This window comes from Oculina patagonica, chromosome 1 (genome assembly GCF_052425735.1).
Source record: "Oculina patagonica isolate OP01 chromosome 1, crgOcupat, whole genome shotgun sequence".
Classification (NCBI taxonomy): Eukaryota; Metazoa; Cnidaria; class Anthozoa; order Scleractinia; family Oculinidae; genus Oculina; species Oculina patagonica.
Window position 1 is genome coordinate 48,019,015 of NC_135758.1, and position 19,475 is coordinate 48,038,489.

The 19,475-nt window shown below is 37.3% G+C and overlaps 4 protein-coding genes across 4 annotated transcripts; 2 read left to right on the forward strand and 2 right to left on the reverse strand.

Annotated features, from left to right (window-relative positions):
* The first annotated feature begins 2 nt into the window (after window positions 1–2).
* Window positions 3–3,308, forward strand: LOC144635357 (splicing factor C9orf78-like). The gene is made up of 3 exons (XM_078494468.1): window positions 3–491; window positions 893–1,161; window positions 1,345–3,308. The coding sequence occupies exons 1-3, from the start codon at window positions 43–45 to the stop codon at window positions 1,620–1,622; spliced, it is 996 nt and encodes a 331-aa protein (XP_078350594.1). The 5' UTR covers window positions 3–42; the 3' UTR covers window positions 1,623–3,308.
* Window positions 3,278–8,881, reverse strand: LOC144635345 (queuine tRNA-ribosyltransferase catalytic subunit 1-like). The gene is made up of 9 exons (XM_078494458.1): window positions 8,627–8,881; window positions 8,468–8,536; window positions 8,313–8,366; window positions 8,040–8,175; window positions 7,477–7,620; window positions 7,087–7,225; window positions 6,273–6,348; window positions 5,769–5,963; window positions 3,278–3,517 (listed from the first exon to the last, which is right to left on the reverse strand). Exons 1-9 carry the CDS (start codon window positions 8,855–8,857, stop codon window positions 3,278–3,280), a joined length of 1,284 nt encoding a protein of 427 aa, XP_078350584.1. The 5' UTR covers window positions 8,858–8,881.
* A 268-nt stretch (window positions 8,882–9,149) lies between these two features.
* On the forward strand, window positions 9,150–16,233 carry LOC144635509 (general transcription factor 3C polypeptide 5-like). The gene is made up of 5 exons (XM_078494610.1): window positions 9,150–9,553; window positions 10,631–10,849; window positions 11,048–11,374; window positions 14,785–15,094; window positions 15,695–16,233. The coding sequence occupies exons 1-5, from the start codon at window positions 9,177–9,179 to the stop codon at window positions 15,965–15,967; spliced, it is 1,506 nt and encodes a 501-aa protein (XP_078350736.1). The 5' UTR covers window positions 9,150–9,176; the 3' UTR covers window positions 15,968–16,233.
* A 1,679-nt stretch (window positions 16,234–17,912) lies between these two features.
* On the reverse strand, window positions 17,913–18,988 carry LOC144651062 (octopamine receptor beta-2R-like). Its single transcript, XM_078510935.1, has one exon. The coding sequence runs from the start codon at window positions 18,986–18,988 to the stop codon at window positions 18,149–18,151; it is 840 nt and encodes a 279-aa protein (XP_078367061.1). The 3' UTR covers window positions 17,913–18,148.
* Window positions 18,989–19,475: the final 487 nt, after the last annotated feature.

Here is a 19,475-nt window from a genome sequence, read left to right on the forward strand (position 1 = left end):
CACACAAAAACATTTATATGGCGTCGTATCTTTGATTATTTTATGAGGCAAACATTTCTCGTTGTTCTTGCGAAAATGCCGCAAAGAAATTACCGAAAACGCCGTGAAACGGAAGAAAGCGACGATGATCAACAGGAACCAACTTCAACAATTGAAGCAATCGAAGAAAGAAAAGAACTGCAGCGGTTTCGTAAAAGGCAAGCAGGAGTTTCTGCCGTGGCTCTTGCTCTTGGCAAAACGCTGGCACCAGATGAAGAGGTGGAAAGCGATCCTTTCAAGCTAAAGACAGGAGGACTTGTAGAATTGAACAGCTTGATACAGGATAGAAATCGTGATAGAGAAGGTGAAGACAAAGAGAAATCCATTAACCTGGAGGCAAATTTTGCTGCTGAGACGAACAGAAGAGACGAGGATACACACATGTTAAAATACATTGAAGACGAGATGGCGAAAAGAAAAGGTGTTCAACTGGACAAAACCGTCCAAAGCAAGTACGTATTTAAGCTCTAAGAATAACCTACATGTGGATTGCAATTTAAAATGATTAGAATAGTAGACGCTACCTTTTGTGGTTGTTTGACACTCTCACTGTTGTTGCAGTTCTAGAACATTGTAAATCTGCCAACAGTGTGTGTTGGTCAAAGAGCCGTAATTAACAAATAAATGAACCAAGTGGAGCAAAATAAGTTTTTTAAGCCCAGCTCACACTGTCCGTATCCATCTTTGAGCTCAAAATCTTTTAATATTTTCTTCTGGCCTTCCCAAGTAAAAAAAAAAACTGATGTATAGGATGAATTTGTTTTACTTGTGTAGATGTACAGCTGTAGACTTTGTCAGTTTGTCTTGAGAATGTATCAATTTAAGTTATAATAAACAATAATTTACATTGCAGACCAAAGTCAAAGGAAGATTTATTGTACCAAGTTCCTGAAAACATTAATGTGCGGTCAAAGATTATGGCATCGGAAGAAATGTTGTCAAATCAGATGTTATCTGGTATCCCTGAAGTGGATCTTGGCATTGATGCAAAAATAAGGAACATTGAGGCTACTGAGGAAGCTAAACAAAAAGTCATTGAGGAACAAAGGAATAAGAAATCAAGAGGACCTACTGAAATGGTGCCGACGAACATGGCTGTCAATTTCATGTTGCACAGTAGATGTAAGTTAATATTCATTCATGTTTTACTTTTGATCCAAGTTTATCTTACAGTTTTGATGAGAAAATTTATATAAAAATTAGAATGGAACAGTTTTGTCTATAAACTCAACTTTCCTTAAATCCTGGCTTCCCCTTTGTGGAACAATGAAACTAGATGAGCTAACAAATTAATCTTTTTTTCAGTTTTTGATGAGCAAAAGAACATTGACGCCGAAAGCAAGAGAGCTGCTGCTGCTAGAGACAAAGCAAAAGCACAGGAACAAGAGAAAGCAATCAAGAAACCAACAGTGAAAGCCATTAGCTCTGCTACAACATCAAGCAGCGAAGCCGAGAGAAGCGAAGCTACTGTGGCAGCTGTCCCAAACAAAAAGAGAACTGGCGACAAGGTTGAAAAGGCAACTGATGACTTCTTTTATGAGAAGTTTAAGAAACGTGCCAGAGACTCATGGAGATATCAGTAAAAATGTATTCATTATAGAGTTAATTACTGGGATCATGGATTTGCAATGTCCATGGTGATATGGATTGTTTTGAAGGGGGCCCATAGGAAGATACAGCACAAAGGAACATACTGTACATCTTGGACAATCAAAACCTGGAATGGAAGTTTGCACATTTAACGTACAACTTTCTATAGCTGAATAATATTCACTTTTGTTGAAAATTCTGAGAAAGATTAAACTCAGTTGTCACAAGTGTGAGACAAAGAAAGAAACTGAGACCATTGATGAGAGTGGAACTCATGACCTTCTGATCTTTATTTAAGTTTTTGGCTAAACTGCAGAATACCCTGCAACTTATTTGCATCTTATGTAATAACAATAGCTTCTATTGTTTCATTCCTCATTCTTCAAAGAGTTCCGACTAAGAGAATGACATTTGCAGTGGTGGATCTAGGGGAGGGGCCTGGTGGGTCCTGGCCCCCACCTTATTTTAAGGTGGCTCCATAGGGTAATCACATATGATGTGGCGCGCGCTAGTGTCATACTTTGAAATGTAATTTTGCATTCATTTTTAGTCCTAGTTCGCTAAAACTTATTAAATGCAATCAGCAATGATGAAATAGTGTTCTACAATCATCTCTGTTAAAATAATGGGTTCAAGTTGAGAATAAGACTACCCAAACAAATGTGTCTTTTAGTGTTTAGTTGGCTTTAAGTGCGATTTTCTACAATTTCCTTCGGTGAAATCTTCGGAAATTTTCACAGTACTTGGATATTACATGGAAAAAATTTTAAACAGGAAAAAAGTAAGGGTTGTAAAGGCAGATTCTTTGTTATCTAGAAATTTGTGTGTTTTACCTCTGCAGAAAAACATGGCTTATAGATTTTCTTAAAAAACGAGCGCCACGTAAAGCAGAATAATTGTAACCCCGTGCCAAATTTTACGAAATTTCACTGAAGGAAACTTGAGAAAAACCACACAAAAGCTGCCATTTTTCCCCCAGACATTTGTAACAAAAACGTCAGCAGAATAGAAATTATCTAAGATCGCTATTTGAGCGCGTCAACGTTGAAACCACTAGGCGCTCGATAACAGTGTTTACTGAGCGTTTGATGCAATTTCATGAAGAAGATCTACAAATTCATAATCTTTGGAAGATTAAACAACATTGTCCGGCCTCGGAAATCTACTACGGATAAAGCTATCCTTTGAAATGTTTAACATAAATCCGTGGTTGATCATTTTTGTCTGAGCTCGCGTCAGCTCACGCGCGCAGATTCCAAATGCTTGCATCATCAGCGTGCACGCTCATAAAACCCTAGTATGGAGCCACCTTAAGGCCAAACTGAGGCCTGAAGGGCCAAGAAAATTGTTTTTTGAGAGCGGGCCCCGTTTTTTTTTTCAGGGTATGGATGATCAGGTCCCCAACTAACCTTAAGGTCTGGATCCACCACTGCATTTGTGAGGTATTCTGAAGTTGCCTGGAGAATATCAGCCCTCAATCTTTTCTGCATGGACTCTGCTGCCCTAGATTTGTACTCTCAAGACCAAGGATTACACCTGGTATTTTCTCAGAATGGCCCTTGTGCTTGGATATAAGATATATTTTAACACTAGTCAGGGAACAGTGTTTTTTAAACTGTGTAACTATTTTAATTTTAATTATTTTTTGTCATTTTACTATTGATAAATTACATTCACCAGCCGTGTTGTCATCATGTTTTGTTAGAAGTTTCTCTTGTTTGCTGCCACTAGTTTGGCGAGTGCCCAAGAATATATTGACTGAGGCTAGAGCATTTTTTGCCCAGTCTGGATAATTGTTATCTGGAAACATCCTTTTCATAAATCCCTGAACAAATTCAGGAAACTTGTCCTGCTTGATGCTTTCTCTTAAATCTCTCATTAGCTGCATCTAGAATGATAATAAAACACAAATTAAAATTCTATCATGTACCGTGTCTATACTTGATTGAAGAACCGTTGACCCATGAAAAGCATATACCATGAACGATGGGACCCAAATGTTTACTGGGAAAACGAAAAAAAAAAATCGTTGTCTGTGACAGAATAAACATGATAATAAAACAGGTTGAATAAATCAAGCCTTAAGGCTCTCAAAGAAAGAAAATATCTTGATTATCAATAAAAGGAACATTACTAAGCTTTCCAAGGCTGTCTACCCAGAATACCAGTGGGTCATATAGTCCAAAGTTTACCCCCGATATGCTTTTTACAGGGTCAACATTTCTTCAATTAGGTATAAGGTACATGCATGACTCATGACACATTATGATTACACTGACAGGGATGTCGCTAAGGGCCGGCTGCCGGCTAATTTAACTGGCTGAAATAGAACTTTAATCCGGCTGAAATTTCACATGAAAACAAAGGCTTGGGTAAGCTTTTAGAGCTACCAAGGCCAGAAAAGCCAGCTGGGCTTGTTGATGAGCCGACTTAGTGTTTTCTTAGCTACATCCCTGCACTGATAGAACAATCAGTCATGTCCTTGCCCTCAAGAATAACTTTCAAGTATCCCTTGTTTTCAAGAACAATTATCCCATTTTAACAAAATTGTACTGGGATGTGATTGCAAATTGCAGGCCAGTATTTAGATGACATGACACCAGTATGAATTTCCCTCAGTTCTCTCACTTGTGTGTGAAAGCCAATAAGTCTGCAGGGCTTCTGATAATTCGCGGGAAAAAAAGTGAAATTTCACGGGATTTGAAGAGACAAATTCGCGGAGAAAACGGCCAATTTCGCGGCATTTTCGCGGAAATTTTCGGGGCAAATTTTCGTTGACAAGCAAACAAGAAAGAAAAAAAGGAAGATTCCTGACAAAAATATTAGAAGGATGTCAAATTCAGGGCAAGAAAAAAGACACAAAAATTCATCCAACACAATTCTGAAGGCAACTGTACTTGTTTCAAGCGGTAAGAAAAACGAATAAAGCTTTACCGAAATGCTTGGCCGGTTAACCTCCTTTTTCAGCTGCAATTCAGAGCCGAAAACCGTAATGCAATAAACTTATTTTCTCCACATCGCTCTCTTGTGTTGCTTTGCAGTTTCCAAGGTAAGATTGCTCTAGATCAAAGGTTTAAATCCATCTGTGAAGTCAAAACATTCTTGTGTCTTCATTCGTGTACGATTAAACGTGTGCCTGCATTACTACAGACAGCAGTTTGCTTTCACTTCCTGTAGTGTCAACGAAAAGTCTTCTTTGCCACCAGTCCCCAGGTTTTCGCAACATCAATCTAAGAACGCCTGGTAGTTTGGTACGATGTTTACTCGTGGCCTTGACGAAATTTCAAGATAAATTTGCACGTTTATGGCAAAGTAAACAGCTCCAACAGCCAAGATAAGTTTCAAATATGTTGAACTGACTTGTATTTGGTCGAATTTCTAGCGAATTTCGCGGTATTTCACATGTTTTTGTCAATTTCGCGGGATTTTGCGGATATACCTGAATTTCGCGGCTCCGCGACCGCGCGAAATTTCAGAAGCCCTGAGTCTGCCAGGAGTGATGAGAGCTGGCTGTAATTCAGGCCTGGTGCATGTTCATTCTGGTGTTTATGCAGCTCAAATCATCACAACAAGCAATCCCAATGAAATGTTTTTTTAGTCAGAGCAGGTAGATTCTATATTCAAACACTGAAATTACATATTAAATTATTTCATTTTTTACCGTACCCAAATTCGCAAGTGTTTGATATTGGCACAGATATTGGCACATCCAAATTCGCAAGTATTTGAAAAAATATCAAGTCACTGACCTGATATGTCACGATATCATGGACACTTTCAAGTAAAGTAATGTTACCATCCGATGAATTAAAAAAGGTTTTACCAATAAAGCAGATAGCTAGTGTTTACCGGTCGTAAAAAAGTACAAACTTTCTCGCCAAAACTAAACTTGAGTGCGCCCACCAACTGTGTGATGTTTGCCGACAAGCACTGAAACATTTAGACTGAAACAATGGAGTCAGAGTTCCCAAACTTTTCGCTAAATTCTGAATTTGGGTACGGTAAGCGGCATATCAGGCTCGTTTGGTCTTGCCATGGGCTTGTATAAGTACAATGTGATAACATTTTATGTGCTATTAAAAAAAATTACATTGTAAATTATTCAACAATTGCCTAAGTTGTGTACTTCTGTGACTCACCTGGTAATTAATATTATGAATGGTTAACAAGTGACAAGCAACTTCTTCCCTGCCCAATAAACTGTTGATGTAAGCCCTGGTGTAATGTTTACATGTCAAGCATTCACAATCTCTGTCGATAGGTTCAAAGTCCATTGCAAATTGTTTATTTTTCAAGTGAAGTTGACCCCATGGTACCAAAGCTGTGCCAAATCTCTGCAGTTGGATTCAAATCAAGAAAGTTAAAAAAAAAAAATATCAAGAAGGTGAAAAGTGAAAAATCAAGGTAAATCTATATTTAGTATGATGCCTGCTAGAGGTGAGAATTACTTGTCTAAGGCTGGAATGAGCAGGGCTTGAAAAAGCATGAATTCCAGCTTGCTTCTTCTGACAAGCAGCTCTCAAATTTTGCTTGGAATTCGTAATTCCATGCACCTTTTTATAAAATTAATGGAGAGAACTTTTTGGCATGGATTTCAAACTCAGGACACAGATCATTGGTAGCATAGTTGAGAATCTACTTACTGCTGTTCTGGTTGGATAAACACAGTCAAACATATCCACTCCTAATGCACAGCATACCACAAGATCTACAGCATAGCTAGAAAATAATCAGTTAAAAAATAATAAATTATTACACTAGTACCCCATTCCTGAAGGAGAATGAGCACCAGCTTTCAGTGCTATAATTTATAGGATTCTGTGTAACAAACCTAACTGCCTGCTAAGATTGGTTTTGGTTTTACGAGGCAACCATTTCATCATCGATCCTTATCGCGCCATTGGACGCATAAGGCCTCCTGTTTCGGTTTCTGTAGTCACATGTTGAGTCTGAGGGGGTGACTAGCCCCCTGCAGACTTGCCATAGCCCCTATTTGCCAGCTTGTTCAGGGTTCCTGTCAGGCCTTCACAGCTACTGTAGCGGCCCCGGGACCTAAGTCCCACTGTACTTCACCCTGACAGGCAGTCCCCTACTCCACCGTTGCCCACCTCCCACGAACGAGGACGTTAGGGGTTGGTCTTTGGGAGGTCGAGGCAACCATTTACTTATCACAATTAACTCACACCAGTTCCCAAACGATCCCAGTAATCCTGGTAAAATTGTAATGTGCTCATGCTCTCTGAGGATTCTGAGGTGGCAAATTCTTCCTTAGTACCTAGCCTTTCTTTTTCTTTATTTTACACCCAATGTACAATAGCTATTGTTATGGAAAATCACACTGTATGTGTTGAAGGTTGAAGATTAACTTAACCTTTTTTAAGTTTTGGTGATCTGTTTGGTTTTATTGTTGGTGGTGTCATGCCATAAAAGATTCAAATAGCTAAAAATGATCCTTACCCCACCCCCATGAGATATCTTGGTTTATTCTTTGGTAAAAGATCTGTGCAGAGAGTAACAGTCTTCCAAAACAAAGACTTCTCTTCTCCACCACTGAGGCCACCAATGGCAATACCAGGAGTGTCTCGTTCAACCATTTCTAGGGAGTAATAATGTGTCTTTATATCAATTGATAATATAACCTCAAAAGTTACAAACCAATGATAATACTAAAAAAAATACTAGATAAGAGTAGATAAGGATTAAATAATGGAATAAATTGAATCGTCATTGAGTAAGTGAATAAATTGTCTGAAAAATTTGAATTACCGGTACATGTAGGTTTTTGCTTAAAGCAGTTATAAGTTTCTAGTAAAAAGATAGATTCTAGATAATTATGCAAAAACACACCTTTCACACATGTCTTTCTAAGTTCTGGATCTAATCCTCCCTGAATGATTGCAAAAAGATTTTGTTCTGTTGGTCTGGCATGTGCTGCAATGCATCGATCTAACCAGCGGATCGAGCGCAACATGGCCTCTTCAACTCTAGGACCTTATTAAAAAAGTAATTAAAAAATTAATAAACTGCAAAGTAAATTAATTACCACCATTGAAAAGTAACAGTAGTGTTATGCATGTATAAACTCCCTCAATGAGAAGATACATAATTAGATGCCGTGTCACACTGTCACTGCTAAACTTGATATAAGTGAGGTTCATGATTCCATGATGATGTGATTCTAATGCATGCACTTGCACTGTCAAAATCATAGCTGCATGAGTAATAACCAATCAGAGACACTGCACAAATCCTTTAAGTGCCACATCAGTATGAATTTTTTTCGACTTAAACTGCAGATGTTTCCCTTGCAAGAAGAAATGAGAACAAGTGTGGTTCAAGAAATGTCTGCTTAGATCATAGTAGTTGAAAGAGTGAAAGAGAAAGATTGTATGAGAAATCAAAATAGTCACCTGTGGTAGTACTGCTGACAACATCATCCAACTGCATAATGATATCAGCCCCAATGGAATTCTGGATCTCAGTTGACTTCTCAGGAGTGAGTAACATTTCTTGACCATCGTGAGGGGACTGGAACTTAACACCTTCCTTTAAAAAAATAAAAATAAAAAAATAAGTAAAATTAATAAACAAATACACAATAATAAAAAACAAATTTACAACACATCTTCAAAGGGTGTTTCCCCAGAGTTCATTACAAAGTGAGGGCAGTGGAAAATGCTTACCTCAGTAATCTCAGCTAATTTTAATAAAGATACCATTTGAAATCCACCACTATCCTGAACAAGAAATAATATTTATTTTAGCCAATGTACATTTCCAACCTAAATTTAGCTGTCATAAATTTGAAGTTTTATTGTGCACATTCATAGGAACTTACAGTTAAAAGAGCTCTTTTCCAGTTCATGAACTCATGGAGTCCTCCAGCTTTTTCTAAAATTTCTGTTCCCTGCAAATATTAATAATAAAAACTCAATTGCCAAATAAACGCGAAAGACAAAGGTATTATTTAATCAAACAGTTTTTCGTAATAATTTACCGGCCTCATTCCCAGATGATATGTGTTACCAAGAATGATTTGGCAATCTAAGTCAGTGAGCTGTTTACAAGTTAATCCCTTCATGGTTCCCTGGGTCCCCACTGGCATAAATACTGGAGTTTCTACATCGTGGTGTGGTAATGTTAAAATGGCAGTTCGGGCTTTTGATGTCGAGCATTCTGCTAAAACTTTATATCTCAAAGCACAAGGTTTTACTTGCTCGTCCGCCATGTTGAATTTTACCGCTGAACAACAAAATCGTTGTCAAAAATTTAATGTTAAAAATATTACCAACTAGGGAGGAGAAGAGTTTCGGTTTGGCGAAAGAAGAAAATTTTTGTTTTAATAACTTAAATTAAGAGATAAAACATCCAATCTGACACGCAATATATTTTTTTACTATGGAAAGTGTGTTTTTAGTTAATAAAAGGTAGCTGATAGAGTTTTTCATTAGTTTATTTTTACCCTCACCCCCACGCCCTTCATTCAACCCAATCACGATGTTCGCTTTATGTTGCGGTCAGCGGATAACAGCTGCAATTCAGCCAAGATGGCGGAAGAATTGAACAGTTCACAGGACGTTAGTACGGCTGTTTCCTCTGCAAACGGTGGTCAAATAACAGTAAATCAAGTCAAATTCGTCGGTGTAGAGTATCCAGGATATATCAGGGATGAAAATCACATGCTTGAAACACTGGGAGGCGAGGATACAGTGTCAAGGACATACTCCAACTCAGCAAGGAGGTTGGAACTGTCGTTTCGTCCTGAGGATCCTTACGCACATGCCGTTTGTGGTGATCGCTATCCTACTGCAAACTTGTTACTTAGAGTAAAGCGGTGGAAAAAGAAGCAGAGAGAAGCAACTAGCGAGCCAGAAGAAGTAAAATATGAACAAGAAATACTGGGCATAGTGGGGAACACATTCAAGTATGTAAACTAATTATTAACCTTCATGCATCAACATACAACAACAATACAATCAATAAACTTTATTTCACCTCGAATTTAAAGTAGCAAGATTGCTAATATCTTCGAGAAAATATATAAATGATTTAAGAAAATAAATAAATAAATAAATAAAATAAGATGAGTATGGAATAATAAAATAAGTATAAAAAATTACAACTATCATAAAATTTAGGTACCGATCGGAAATTTCCAAAATCAGAATTCAAAATTTCCTAATGAGTTGAGGAGGACAGGGGGCCGGAGCCTGGGAGAAAGAGGGTGGGAAGCTGGAGGAGAGGGTGAGAAGCAGGGCGAACCGAGAGAAAACAGTAACATTTTGCAACATTTCATTATATTTCGCAAAAGATATGGAACAAATAGAAGAGAATGGCTAAGGAAAAGAGCAGGAGGTGGGAGTAAAAGGTACGAGAAGCAGAAGCTTCAGACTCCCCTGTCCCCCTCCACTTATGAACCTGACTGTTGTTAATGACTGTGGGATAGTGTTGGATCAGACTTGGATAAAGTTGTGGGGAGAGGGGAGCTGGGGAAGGGGGAAGAGATGAAGGGAGGAATATAAAGGCAGTGGTCTGTATTGAAAAAGTGCTTTACTGAGGCCCCATTTATATGGTCTCAGGTACCCAAGATTACCCTCCCTCTGAAACAACTTTATCAAGCATTTATATGAGAAAAAGGCCTTACCTTTTCGCTGAGAAAAATGTCACACAGGATCCACTATTGGGATAGAATATGTCATGTATGAAAGGAATTACATTTAAAATGGCCGTTACTGTATTAAATCCAGTAATCAATAGTGATTTTTCTTTGTTTACTTATTTTAATGCAGATAAAGGTTGTCAGGGGAAACAACTTAAAATAAACTTCTGGTAATCCTCATTGCGACCCTTAACAAGTGAGAAGTACACATAGTTATATGCAGCCATAAGGATTCTGGGAGCTCCATTCTCGGATAGCCCACCAGAGTCCTTCCCTGACACCGGCTGAGTGATCCTTTTCACCAAATAATTTTCGTATCAATGTTGTTTATATCTTGTTTAGATTTGAAGTTATGGCAGACTATCAGTACCTTGCTCCTGATATGCCAGACTTTCTAAAGCAAGTGACTAATGCAGATGTATTGAATCAAGACGTCCCCTATCACTTACAGCCTCCTGTGTTTTCACGGTTTGATCGTCCATCGAACTATAACTACAATCCTGAGCCTCAGTCAGCACGAGGATGTAAAGCTAACCAGGGAGATGATCTGGACGAAATAAGGTGCCAGCAGCTCCTACGTACATGATGCTATTGCTCTTTCTTTAGTTTAATTTATTTTTGGTGTAACAAACACGATTTCATAATATAACATAAAGTGATAATTGCATTGTAGCTTATCATTCATGACAACTTTTCCATGGGAACTACGTCAAAGTTGGTGTTACAAGTTATAACATTGGGTAATTTTTCACTTTTTAGATTAGCTGGAACACGAACAAGAAACAGACGCCCTGCTCATGCAATTGCTGTCAATTTTATTACGCCTGAAGTCCCATCTGTTGCAAATCCCAAAGCAGAAGAAGCTGCAAATAAATTAAAAGATGGTCTTGTGGAGGCCATAAAGAAACTCTTTATTAACAGGCCAGTTTGGTCACGAGCAGCATTGCAGTGTCATTTAACCAGTGCATCACATGAAAGAATGAAGCAGCTCTTGGCAGCAACTGCATATTATTGGCTAAATGGTCCCTGGAGAACTTTGTGGACACGAATTGGTTATGATCCACGGAAAGATCCCAGTGCAAAAATGTGAGTTGAAAATTACACAATTATATCCTCATCACTGTTGTTGAGTGTGGTTTGATAGTCATTATCATTGAGATGCTTTGAGGTTTCAAATGTGTCAGACATAATTGCTGGTGTTTCTTGAGTAATCCTTATCACTATCTCTAGAACAACCTACATACAGTAACTGCACAGTATCAGACCTGCACTGTATGATATTACATGTATTTATTATATGGCTACAATAGTATGCGCGCTCTGATTGGCTGCTGAGCGGGCATTTTTTTCTTGTAATGACCGGGCATTATGAAAAATTTTCTTGGCTCGGCATTTTTTTTAGTTGTGAGTTAAAGCTACTAGCGCAATTGCGAGAACGACAAAAAAAAATACCGACAAAATGTAACAACAACTGATAGAAAAATATTAGCATACCGATACTTCTTTAGTATGAGCGACGAAGAGAGCCACAGAGAGCGAGAGCGAGTTTCACCTCGTTGTTTTTTAGATATTTCAGTTTAGAATAGTGCTAAAAGGCCATATAATAAATAACTTATTAACCTCGTCCGTTCGGTCATTACAGGGGAATCCCAGACCTCGACCTTGATGTATTGACCTCGCTATCGCTCAGTCAATACATCAAGGCCTCGGTCTGGGATTCCCCTGTAATGACCTCACTCTCGGTTAATAAGTAGTATGTTACATGTATGTATGAGAGGGACCCAGGCAAAAAGGGTTGAAATCCCTCCCCCCCACTACACTCCTAACCCCCCCCCCCATTTTTTTGGAGCAAAAACAAGAAAAGGGCATATTCTCACTTGAAAACAGCCATAGCACTGCTCCATGTAAAACAAATAAGTATTTATAATACCACACATACAAAATTGTTTGGGAATAATTTATTGATTCTTGGACAATTTAGTGAGATGTGCCAGTTACAACTACCTCTTAACAAAGTGTTAGGAATTGATGCATAATTTACATTATAATTAAGTTTTCATATAACGCGCGCTCTAATTGGCTGAAACAGTGTACTTTATCAGAGTCCAGATGTACGGAGGAAATTTCACGCCATCGACCCAATATGGCCGACCACTATTCCCGAAAGTCTCTCTCGGGTTTTGTCTTGACCCTGACATCTTCTTTGACCTGAAAAACGAGAATGAAAACGAGCTTTTAGCGTCAGTTAATTTAAAACGTCCTGTTCCTAACAGCACAAATTGCACGGCGATAGAAAGTGAAATTACGGAAAGTTACGGAAAAAAACACCAGGCCGGAAAGTAAGCTTAACAACGACAAACAACCAACCAAAGATTTGTAAACAACTCAAGGCCGAAATTGAAGACATTATAACGAAAGCAGAAACGAAAGACACGAAAGATAGTACAAAATGGGCTATCTGAGTTTTGAATATGAGTTTCACATTATTCAAGTAAGGAATTTTAGATAAAACACGCACACATACATTTTCGTGTAAAAAACAAAACAAACAAACAGCAATTCAAAAAACAGAAAACTAAATAAGCTAGCGAATACACACACAACTCAGACTTATCACAGACTGAATAGTGTTTTCTGGCGTTTTCAAAACCGCTTGGTGCCGTGAAAGATAAATTGCCAAGAGCCTTCACAAAATGACCAACAAAGAAGCTAGACAACAACCTCGGTAAATTCTACGCCGAAGCTCGAATAAAAGACGGTGAACTTTATTCGAGATCATCGCTTCTTGGATTTCGCAACGCTATCGAGAGACACCTAAACAATTCACCCCTAAACCTAGGAATTTTTATTGCAAAAGGTGTTGAATTTCAAGCTTCAAGTTAGAAAAAAATGAAAAAGCGCGGAAACAAAGAAAACATCGAACACAAGTTTGCCTGTCATTCCAGAAGCAGACGTCCAGAAATTAAAAACCTCCAATGCAATTCAGAAAGACAATCCTGTTCCTATATCCTTAACAGTGCAATGACTGGAAGGCCACATCAATCACAGCAGCCGACTCTAATTTTTCCCTTGAATCCGATGGTTGTAAATTATTCGCAAAACACGCCGCACGGCCGCATCTTGTGAAGTACCAGCCATAAGCTTTGAGCAGTTTGTTTTTCTAGTTGTCAGTTAACAACGTGCAAGTTTTCATGGGCCAGAATTCAGCCGGTTTTCATTGAACAGTCTACTTTTCTATCCTTTGTTGTACTAAAAGTCCTAAGAACTTCAATGACTCGTGTTAAAAATTCGGATTCCACTTGACGTTTTCAGCTTGTGGATTTCTGAACTTTGATGGTTTCAAACTTGATGGTTTGACAGCTGTTGACAGCTGATGTCTTATTCAACCAATCAAATTCTTTTACCCATTCTAACAAGTTTTGTGATTGGCTAATTGTTGCGTACTTTATCAGAGTACAGATGTACGCTGACGCCACTTCTATTCGCTTGAAAAAAGTTTGTTTTGAAAATAATTGCGCGAATTCGTGGGGAAATTAATGAATTTCTTAATTATAAAACAAATAAAGAAGCCTCGACTGCGCTCTGTTCTGTTGTAAAGCACTTAGGAAGCGACTAGAGCACTCAAGAAGTAGGGAGAAACACTCGCCTTCGGCTCGCGTTTCACCCTACACTTCTTTCGTGCTCTAGCCGCTTCCTGCGTGCTTTACAACAGAACAGAGCACAGTCGAGGCTTCTTTATTTGTTAATTACTGAACAGTATTTTGGATTAACATGCTTAATGTATTGCTTGAATGGAGCAATCAAAATCTAAAATTTTTGAAGAGTGCAGTTTACATGTAAAGGACTTCAGAAAATAATGTTTGTTTTCTGGGTGGTACACATTGCTGTGTAAACTTCACTCTGATACATGGTCGGATCAAGCAGGCCCATCAAAATGTTGTGAAAAAGATGTCAAACATTTTGTATATCTGTAAATTCCAATTCATTCTGGAAACAGTGGATGAAGAGCCTCTCTTTGGATATACCTTCTCCCAGTCGTATGGGCCTCGAGCTTTTGCTGTTTCCTCACCTGAACTCTGGAACAGTTTGCCTGTTTTTATCCGCTTGTGTGACAATTTAAGTTCTTTTAAATCAAAACTCAAAACTCTTAGCGATTTTACTTTTTTATTACTTTTAATGCACATTTTTAATTTTTAAGATTAATTTTATTCAGCTAATTTTAACGAATTTTTATTGATTTTATTATATTGTGGTTTTAGTAATGTTTTTTCTTATTTTATTTTTTTAACATATTTGTAAAGCGCCTAGAGCAGGCCTGGATAGGAGCTGTAATTTTTTATTTTTTTTTTTTTTTTTTATTTTATTATTATTATTATTATTATTATTATTATTATTATTATTATTATTATTATTATCACACCAGGTGGAGCATAAGCCTGAGGATATGCCACTGCAAAGTTTTATTTTATTTGATTATTTTGTTTATTAATTAACAGTTATCAGATGGTGGATTTTCGAGTTGGCAGTAGGAAAATAGGGAAAGATCTTCCAATAAAAGCTAAAAGAAGTTCAAGCACATACATTTTACCAAACTTGGTCAGGAAAACTGGGACTCCTGGTGTACTTGTCAAGGAAGCTGTAATGGTCGGCAGCGACAACAAGCAAGATGATAAGCAAAGTCAGGATCAAGACTTGCCTTACGTCTTTACTCCAAATAAAATGCCAAAACAAAAACAGTTGTTTTACCAAGTGTGTGATCTTCATGATCCAGAGATTCAGAGAATTGTCAGTCAAAATGATGGACAGGTACTGTGGTGAAATTTGTTTTTATTCTATGATCATTTGTGAACATTATTGTTGTATTTGTGTGTTCGTCACTCTTAACTCATTTGTGAATGTACAACGTATTATTGTCTTTTTCAACACTTCGGGAAGCACAGGGTACCTATGGTTAATCTACACTGAGTTGGGTTTCCGTTTTTTTTTTTTGTGCTGTTCTTCAATCAGTGAAGTGTTACACGTATGTTTCGTGATTAATGTAGATTTACTTTGAGTACAAATACCACTGTTTCCCGCAAAGCTCACACAAGCGTTGTATGTGAACTCGTGCCCAGATTGATAGGGTTAAAACGTTGTGGTCATGCAGTCTTTTGTTGTAAATACAGTTATTTGTAATTTGCAAATGGTATTTAGTCGCGAAGGATAAAATGTCAGACTATTAAATGATAGATTTATTAAAAATAGATTAAAATCGTTTCAAAACTTAAAAAATAAAAAATAACGGATAACGTTTTGACTTTGACTGAACGTTTTTATTAAGTCAATCAGGTTATCTTAAATGTATAAATTAATTTAAATACTAAAGACACCAAAACTACTAAATCTTCTTTTTTGTGTGTTCGTTAGGAAGACGAATGTCTCGAGCGTGATGGTTGGTTTTTACCAGGGACAAATGACAAACTCCGTGCGATACTTTGTCAACGAACCACTGAGCTAGCGGAAAGACTTAAACAAGAACAGTCAGGGGAGGGGAGGGACTCACCGGTATCACAATTACAGCTTACAGGGGAGGAGTGGGGCGGCCATGAAGGCGTTCAAAACTACTTGCAAATGTTGGAACAGGACGATGATATTGAAGCGTACGATATTTTTGATGACTTTACAGAAGGAGATGATTAAGCTTGTATAAAGTGGTTTATTTTTGAAATAACGAAATTTCTGAAATCTTTTAGATGCGCTAGACTGCGAGGTGTCTTTCGCACCACCTGCGCCGTAGAGAGAGAAACGGAAATACCGATCATTTTTCTTCTTCGCATTTTTCGCTTTTTGCTGGATGATCCTGATGTTTTTCACTTATGTCAGTAAACGTACAATAGAAAACAAAAAACCGGTAGAGACTGTTGTAAATATTTCAACAAATGACAATAAATATTTTTTACACAGTATCTGTATATGTACCTTATTTTTACTTATTTTCGCGGGAACTTAATTTCGCAAAAATGAAACGTGCATATTTCGCGGGACTTAGTTTTCGCAAATAGACCAAAAATACGTTAAAACAATTAAAAGTACGTCAGAAACGTTAAGAATAATAAGATAGTCAATTTTCTGCTCACACAGTTTACATGACACTGTTCTTTGTTATTGGGGGATTAAGGCCGACTAATCTGATACCCATTGACACCAAAGCTAAAACACGTTTAAAAGCCGTTTAATGAAATGAATGAAGTGATCCTCGCAGTGTGTGAGAAATTTAAGCAAGTTATTTAATAATAATATTCAGCTCGTCTATGCAATATTTAATAATAAAATATAATTAAAGCTATTATTTAAAAACTATGGTATAATATACAATATGCTTTAAAAGAGTTAAAAACGTAAAAACTGATGAAATACACAATATCCTCTGAAGAGCATATTGTATATATAGCACATGGATTATAAGTGACATGGACAAAGATCGGCCTGTTTGCATGAATGGTCCATCAAAATTTTGCAGTGCTCGCAAAATTAGGCTTTTGCTCGGAATGCTAGCAAAATTTTAAGGGGTGCTCGTTTGCTCATTGTTGCATATTTTTACAAGTGCTCGGTTTTTAGTGGAGATAGCTTTTTGAAAAGTGCTCGTTGCTCGCAAGGCTAACTTTTGTCAATTATCGTGCTCGCAAAGAAAAACGCTCTGCTCGCATGCTCGTCAAAATGCTCGCAAAGAGCATTCAATGTCCCTATATTGAATGACGTAAGTTATCTGCATTTTTTAAACCATCCCAGCCCTTCTGTTCATTGCAACCCTTCGGTTGTTTTCTACCTTAGTGAATGGGTATTTCCAGGTTTTATTCAATTTAAGGGTAATTTAAACATAGCGTGCAACGAAACTAAAGCTGCAGAGTGTTTATCTTATTGATTTTAGAGGTAGATAAAAAACTCTCATGAATAAAATATACATTGATCCAAATGACTCGAAGAGCACAACGCTACCGTTGTGCTCTTTTATTTTTTATTTTTTATTTTAGTCAAAGCTCATAAAAACAATTCGAGTATAAGCAAAATAGTCTAGGTGTGCCTTGTTAAAGCCAGTAAAAAATGGACGTGTCTTAATATTTAAAACATTTCTGTGAAATTAGCCGAGAACGATAGCCACCTTATGTAGTTTGATTGACATTTTCATGTCGTGGTGTTGGTTTTCCGATCTCTTCCACCAATCAAATGACAATCAACTGCACCTTGACGTCGTTTCGCATATGGCTTTTTTTGTAGATATCCTTTGAAGTTTGTTGTCAGAATGGCCAAGCTATTCTGAAACTAATAACTGGCGAGGTTATAGCTAATCGATTGTAAAAGCTAATAAAAAAAGCACAGGGATCCCATTATCTATCACGGAAGCCGCAAGCGAGTTTACGTCAGTCTAAATCCCATAATCAACTCGATTTGTCCTGGAAATTAAAGTTTTATTTTTATAATTATTATTTGCACATCATCGGCTGAAACTTTGCGGCAACAGACTGAAACTATTCTTACATTTATAGACTCGACGAATCAACCGAACAGGCATTTTATAATACAACACTCTTTTATTTTCTCTTTCATCGCCATCATCATCATCATCATCATCATCATCATCATCAGTAGTCTTCCTCGCTAGCTTTTAATTTTCTTCCACTCGTAACTGGTATCTTGAGCATAAACAAACTTATTCAAAGACAAGCGGAAATGATTTCGCCGCATTTTCTTTACATCCGGCCTGTTCCTTTTATTCTAGAAATAAGTAACAATTCTTGTTTCGCGAGAAAAACACTCTTTTTTATAAGTCTAGCTGTCTAGAGTAAAACAAATTCTTCGTTAAAAGGATCGAGTTTGTTTCACTTACATTATACAACAGATTTTTCTCTTAATTTCCTTCTTTATGTCACTCTTGTAAAAAGCGTAAGCTACAGGATTAATGGCGGAGTTTAAAACTAAAAGAGGTATTTTATATTCCTCGTCATTACATGGTTCGTGGTCAATGAAAACTAATACAAAACTACAACGAATATAAAATCCGTAACACAGTAGAAACAAGGCGATGACAACGGCCATGAGTTTGACAGCGGATTTCTCCTGAGGTTTGAACAAAACGCGATGGTTGAAACGTAACTGTTTTGCTGTGATGCGGGCAGCACGATCGTGCTTACAAACAACATGTAACATGGATGCAAAGAAGAATATCAAAATTAAACATGGTAGGAACTCTAAAAATATGACATTTATCCAAAAATTAATGTTAAAGAGAAGGGATTCTTTAAAAATAAACCGATTTAGTGCGAAAACCATTCTTAAGAGAATTTGGATTCCCCAAGATAAGGAAACCATTTGAATAACACGGCGGCGCTTCATAAAAGTCAAGTATTTTAAAGGCTTGACAACAGCAATGTACCGATCCAGTACTAAACTGCACAAGTTCGTCACGGACGCGTACCCGAACAGCCACCTTACAGTAGATATCCAGTAAGATTGTGGGTTGCAGCCAGTTGCCATCTCACAGAAGAACATTGGTGGAACAACGCTCATCCCAACACAGAAATCCGCCACTGCGAGTGAAAGAACAAAGGCGTTGGTTCTGGTGCGAAGCTGTCGTTTGCTGCAAACAAGGAAGATAATGAATCCATTTCCAGTTATCGTCAGGATGGAAAGAGACCAGCCAATAATCCAAAACCAGGTTTTCATTTTCCAGAGGTGTTTTACTTGTTGATCATCAAAAACTTCTAAACACTGATGTGAAAATTACCATTTACGAAATATAATATATTTTAAAGACATCTGTTCATCGTAATTAATTAGTATTATTTAATAAGACAATTATAGCATAATAATTGTTGGATACCTTAATCATTGAGCATTCACATCGGTATAACTGACGTGTTTTCTTTAAATTTTTGATCGAAGCAGTTTAGATTAAAGCAAAAGAAAAATTTGCAATAATGTTTTAATGTGCAGTAGTCGACTAAAGTTAAACAGGAAAAGAAAGTTCGGCAGCTGAAAACATTTGTTTAAAGTTACTGAGCAAAATGTGCCGAGGAGTTACTACTCGAGAAAGTTCTTTAATGACAATTTGTCATTTTTTGTATGGTTTGTCCAGCTTCGTTTATAGTTAAAATTGAATATATAGCGAAAACGAGCGAGAAATAAGCTTTTTACGCAAATCAAACATTTC